Genomic DNA, 6,372 nt, shown 5'->3' with positions numbered 1-6,372 from the left:
GTGGCCGCGGGTCACCATTTGGTGACTCGCGCGGCCACGAGTCACCGATCAGTCACACGCGTTTCCACTCGGGTTTTGGACCCCTTTTGACATTTTCGATGTTTCTCGACTTTCCAGACTTGTACTTTTTGTCGTTTTACGTATCTGGTTGTCTTGTTGACTTGTACACTTCGCTAACTTGCTTCATGCACTCGTTAGCTTCTTTACGGTATTTGGAGTGACCGACAAGCGCGACGGGTACTTGGAGCTTACCGACAAGCCCGTCAGGCACTTTAGAGCTGACCGACAAGCCCGTCAAGCACTTTGGGGTTAACCGAGAAGCGCGGGCCACTCGGATAATCTTTCTTGACTCGGATGATGACGTTCATCGTCTTCTCTTCGTCTCGAGCTGCGTGCGGACACCTATAGACATTTTTAGACGACTACAGCATAGTTCTTGCCATTAAAGCGAACAATAGAATTTTCTCTAGACATAATAGAATTTTCTCCAGACATAATTAGACCGGAACAAAATTGCTCAAAAAAAAATTACCGATAGTCACACACCCAAACCAGAATTGCGACAAAATTATAATCAGAAAGTATAAACCTTATTCACCAAAAATACCCCTCCAACATCTGACGACAGCCACCAAGAATTCGTCACAGCCAGAAATATTCTAGCCGACAGCCACCAAGCAACTCTCAAAAATAAATTACCAAAAAGAAAACAAGAAACCAAGAATTCAAACAAGCTGAGAGAAAACCACGAAAATAATTTGTGGCTCTGATACCATGTCAATTTAGGTTTTGTTCTGAATATCCTCCTTTTGAGAGTTGCTCACTTTATATAGAAGCTGTCGGGCTAATTGCAAGATAAGAATAAATGCCTATCAATTCTATGCATATATACAATATACTCTTCTATATATAGCTAGTCTAAAAAAAGGAAAGAATATATGCTGCCTTTATAGACTAGGCCAGCACATATCCAGCTGTTAATTCTGCTAACAGGGTGCACCTCTTCCTCAAAGGCTGAAAGCCTGTAATTCGTACAAACCCTTTGGTGAAAAGCAACTGATTCTCCTGCCTGTTCTTATTATCTCAATTAGACAAAATACATTCTCAGAATTACTTCCTTCATTGATTTTTCCTCCTGCCTGTATAATGAACTTTGTTACCATCTAAAGCTCTCGGTAAAAGTTTACTATAAAAACATCTCTAATCTAAATCCACCTGATCCACTTAGACTCTTAACTAGAGGTGTACAAAAGGTTGTATTTATCCACATCTTATGGATGTATATATTAATATCTTGGGGGGTTTTTTTTTCATGAAAAACACCTTTAAAAATAAACCGAATCGATGAAAAGCTACCTTTCTATTATTGTTTTTTAAAACAGAAACTATCTTATAATTAGGTTTAGACATTGCATTTTTTTTTCACATACAAAGCGTGAAAAAAAATCGAGCAGCTCATTGTTTGGCCTGTCATGCTTTGTTAGTTTTTGAAGTATCTGTTTAGATGGAATAAACACCAGCTTTTATTCGTTCTGTTGTAACAATTTGTCAAACACATTGTGGTCCCGTAGACCTTATGTTCCTCCCACTTGTAGCAAAGCGTGTGGACATATTCTCACCCGATCTTGTACCTCAATAATTGAGAGAGGGAGAATAGAAAATGATAAAAACCTGTATAATGGAGTGCATTCATTCATTTCTCTAAGACCATCTCCAACGCGACGCCAAATTGCCGCAAACCGCTATTTTGCCGCTGCTCCGGAGCTCCAACGCAGCGCCATTCTCCGCTGCATTTTAGCGGGGATGAACAGCGCGACGCTATATTTGGCGTCGCACTGTTCATCCCCCATTACTGTTTCTTTTTATTTTTTTTATTTTTTAATTTTTGGTTTTTACCTCATACTTTTATGAATTCACAAATTGACCCCAATTGTTTTATTAAATGTTTAAAACAACCACAATAATATTTAAATTTTATACTTTTACCACAATTGTATAATTTAGACAAAATAAATTATTTTTTATGGCTAAAAATAATGCTAAAATTTAAAAGACATTATTATTAATTATAATATTAAAATCTAGACATTATAAGTAAAGTCCCATGAATTATAAAGAGCAATCATAATACATAATTCAAATATAAATTACATATCTGAAATACATAACATATAAAAACTGACACACATAATATAAAACTTCATTAAAATAAAACATAAAGTACAAACTAAACATGGAACATTTCCTGAGATGGACAAGCAACTCTCAATACTCTGGTAGATCGGGGCCAGAGTGTCCAATATCATTAAAATAATTGCCAAAATTAGAAGCAGACCCTTGTTCTTGTTGATTTCTTTTTTGTATTATTTTAATCTGTTGAGCTCGAACGTACTCCCGCACGTTTGGATCAGCAATGGAATTCAAATCTTTCATTATAATTTTCCATTCATCTCTATCTTTTTTCATGGCTATCTTTTCTCGTTCGATATCAAATGCTGCCTGCCTGTCCAAGCTCGCCTTGTCTAACCTGTCTATAAGTCGGTTGTTGGAGGTCTCGATGGATTCCACTACGCTTGACTCATGATCATCATTTTTTCTTTTCAATTTGGCTTTTTTTACCCCAATAGGTCGTTCAGATGGAGTAAATGATGACAGTCCAGGAGATGTTGATATAGGAGATTCCGGAGTGGGATTATCTGATTGTGACGAGTCGAAGTTCACACTTTGGGATTGTCTTCGACCAACTTGTCTTGCTGTGGGGACATCATCTTTGAATTTTTCGAAATTTTTAACCATATTCCAGACATGATCAAATTTGAAACCTTTTTTGTACTTTGGTTCTTGCATAAATAACATCTTTGCTCGAACTAACTGCAAATTATAGTGAACATCAAGTTATGTATTTCAACAATAATAATAAAATTCAAACGATAATTAATAGAATACTTACAATATCTTCATCTGAAGCACCACTTGGATTCAGATTCTCTACTTGTCTCAAGCACGCATTCAATTTCCTTACTTCATTACTTATGATTTCCATTCGAGAACGAATTGATCGGCTCGTACGCATCTCAAAATGCTGATCTCGAAGTTCATTGTATTTGTCCTCCACACGAGACCAAAATGCATCTCGAGACTGGTTTCTACCGATAATAGGGTCTTGAGAAATATCCAAGAATACTTGACAAAGGAGCACATCTTCAGTAACCGTGTATCCAGTTAATCGAACAGACATTTTTTTGTAAAAAGCGGTTGGTTTGGAGATCAGAAATACTTTGAAGAAATACTTCGAATTGGGTGGCTTGAAGTAGAAACCGTGAATGTTATTTATAGCCAATCCAAATTTGTTTTTTTTGTTTGAATTTGAATTTGAATTTGAATTTGAATTTGCGGTTGGTTTGAATTTGTCGGTGGTCAACATTTGAAATTGAATCATTTTGTACAAACTGATCAGCTTTACACATTATCCAACGTTGTCGGTGGGAATCAATTTTTGAAAGCAGGACAGCTTTGCACATTGTCCAACGTATACACATCTCAGCTCTCCTTGAATTGTGTGAAAGCTTTGTACGAGTGGGAATCAATTTTTGAAATCAGGTCAGCTTTACACATTGTCCAACGTATACACAGCTCAGCTCTCCTTGAATTGTGTGAAAGCTTTGTACGAGTGGGAATCAATTTTTAAAATCAGGTCAGCTTTACACATTGTCCAACGTATACACAGCTCAGCTCTCCTTGAATTGTGTGAAAGCTTTGTACGAGTGGGAATCAATTTTTGAAATCAGGTCAGCTTTACACATTGTCCAACGTATACACAGCTCAGCTCTCCTTGAATTGTGTGAAAGCTTTGTACGAGTGGGAATCAATTTTTGAAATCAGGTCAGCTTTACACATTATCCAACGTATACAGCTAAAAGCAAATTTGAATTTTGTGACAAATTGATAACAGCTGGAAAGCATTTCCTAAAATCAGCTCAACTTTACACATTGTTCAATGTATACAGCTAAGCAAAGTTTTATAAATAGCATACTAGATTAGGTACATCCACACAATTACTCATTGTTGTGTTAAAATTATTATTCTCCATTTCTGCATACTTCAGTCATTCTTTTCTTACTTCAAAAATGAATTTCGATGTTGGAGGTCCATCATACTTATCATCATCTTCATCTTCGGATGATGATAATTTTCTGTCCAATATCATTGCAGAGATTGATGAAACCGAAGAAGTAATTTGTGAGTACATCAACAACAACATGATCCTCGTTAACAATTTACGTCAACACAACTACCAACCGATCCATGGTGGCTCGATTCCCGGTCATGCAGTGATCAACCGCGATCGAGAAAATGCGCATCAGAATTTGGTCATAGATTACTTTGCCGATAATCCACGTTTTGGAGAAGATATGTTTCGTCGTCGATATCGGATGTCAAGAAGTTTGTTCCTTCGTATTGTTGATGCAGTGAAAGATCATGACTATTACTTCCAACAACGAAGTGATGGACTTGGTAGAATGGGATTATCACCGTTACAGAAAGTAACAGCTGTTTTTCGCATGTTGGCATACGGTCTACCAGCTGATGCTACGGACGAATACGTTAAAATAGGTGAGTCAACAGCAATTGAAAGTATGACAAAATTTTGTCGTGCTATGGTGGAAATATTCGCAGAGCGGTATCTACGAACACCTAACGCTAACGATATTGCTAGGCTACTCTATATTGGAAAAAAAACGTGGTTTTCCAGGAATGTTAGGAAGTCTTGATTGTATGCATTGGAAATGGAAAAATTGTCCAACAGCATGGTCTGGGCAATACACAGGACGTAGTGGGTCACCAACTATTATCCTCGAAGCTGTGGCAGATTATGATCTTTGGATATGGCACGCATATTTTGGTATGCCAGGCACCAATAATGATATCAATGTGCTGGAGTCATCTAATCTTTTCTCTAACCTAGCTCAAGGTATTGCTCCTCCCGCTCACTATGTTATTCAAGGAAAAGAGTATAATATGGGTTATTATTTAGCTGATGGTATATATCCGAAATGGGCTACTATTGTACAAACAATCCAACAGCCACAAGGTAGGAAGAAAAAATATTTTGCCATGAAACAGGAAGCATGTAGAAAAGATGTAGAACGTGCGTTCGGAGTTCTCCAATCACGATTTGCAATCGTGGCAGGATCAGCACGTTTTTGGAAAAAACATGTATTACATGACATAATGACTGCATGCATTATTATGCACAATATGATAATCGAGGATGAACGTGATCTTTATGCACCAATTCAAGAAGTGAGGGAAGCACCAACACCAGAAGTTGATATGGTAGCAGATGAAACTACAAGATTTACTCAATTTATTGCACGTTACGGAAAAATCAAGGATAAAGATGCCCATATTGCGCTTCGTAATGCATTGATAGATCATCTATGGGAGGAATACACTAATTCAGATAGTTAAGTGCATACTAAATTTGTAATTTTTATATTGTTGTTAATGTTTAATTATTTTCTTGTATTTTATCTTCTGTTGTATTCTTAAATGTAATATTTTGGCAATATTAATAATAAAAATATAATATTTTATTGTTTTATTAGTTTAATTTTTTAAATAATAAATCATTTTGTTTGGAAAATATGTGAAAAAATAAAATTTGATATGTGAGGTTAATTGTTGAAATAGTTAAAAATATAGGGAATAAAAAATAATCATATAAAATTACTACTTAATCCACTACAGAGCGGAGCTGTTGCTTGGCAGATGGGGGAGGTGCACATCCATCCCATGGAACAATTGCCGCCAGAATCTGGCTGGGAAATGCTCTGCAAGAGCTTATATGTCACCGGAGAGGAGGAGGAAATGCAGGGTCTGAGAGATGCAGGGGCTTAAATTGTTGGAAAATGCGATGGCCTCCCTCCGGCAATTAAGAGCATCGCCGGTGTTTTAACAACAAAAGGGAGAAATCCGAGGGAATGGGAAAAAGTTCTGAGAAAGGATCTATGGGCAAGCTACCTAAAGATTCTGAGAAAATGTTTTCTTTATTGCTCTTTATTACCTGAGGGTTTTCGATTTCCTCGTGCTGGGCTCGTGCGACACTGTGCAGCTGAAGTATTTGCAGAAACGCAAATGATTCTTTCTTAGAACTAGCCGGGGAGTGTTTCGAAGAGCTAGTTAGAAGGCATCTTAGTATCTATGAAGAAGTGCGGGGTTATTATAAAATGCACGATCTCTTGCGGTCACTTGCTCGGTTTCTGTCACAGGATGAAAGCTTTTGTGGAGAAGCACAGGAATTAACTACAGTGTCCGCCACGACGAAACTTCGACGTCCGACACTTACGGACGGAGGAGGAGGTCCGCAG

General features: G+C 37.3%; 2 protein-coding genes across 2 annotated transcripts; one reads left to right on the top strand and one right to left on the bottom strand.

The window, feature by feature from the left end:
• LOC109830751 (glutathione S-transferase T3-like) lies at positions 2,266-3,238 on the bottom strand. The gene is made up of 2 exons (XM_020398113.1): positions 2,951-3,238; positions 2,266-2,871 (listed from the first exon to the last, which is right to left on the bottom strand). Exons 1-2 carry the CDS (start codon positions 3,236-3,238, stop codon positions 2,266-2,268), a joined length of 894 nt encoding a protein of 297 aa, XP_020253702.1.
• LOC109830055 lies at positions 3,908-5,517 on the top strand. Its single transcript, XM_020397211.1, has one exon. The coding sequence runs from the start codon at positions 4,757-4,759 to the stop codon at positions 5,471-5,473; it is 717 nt and encodes a 238-aa protein (XP_020252800.1). The 5' UTR covers positions 3,908-4,756; the 3' UTR covers positions 5,474-5,517.

This window comes from Asparagus officinalis, chromosome 2 (genome assembly GCF_001876935.1).
Source record: "Asparagus officinalis chromosome 2, Aspof.V1, whole genome shotgun sequence".
Taxonomy (NCBI): Eukaryota; Viridiplantae; Streptophyta; class Magnoliopsida; order Asparagales; family Asparagaceae; genus Asparagus; species Asparagus officinalis.
The sequence above is the reverse complement of the archived record's forward strand: the minus strand, read 5'-3'. Positions and strand labels throughout refer to the sequence as shown.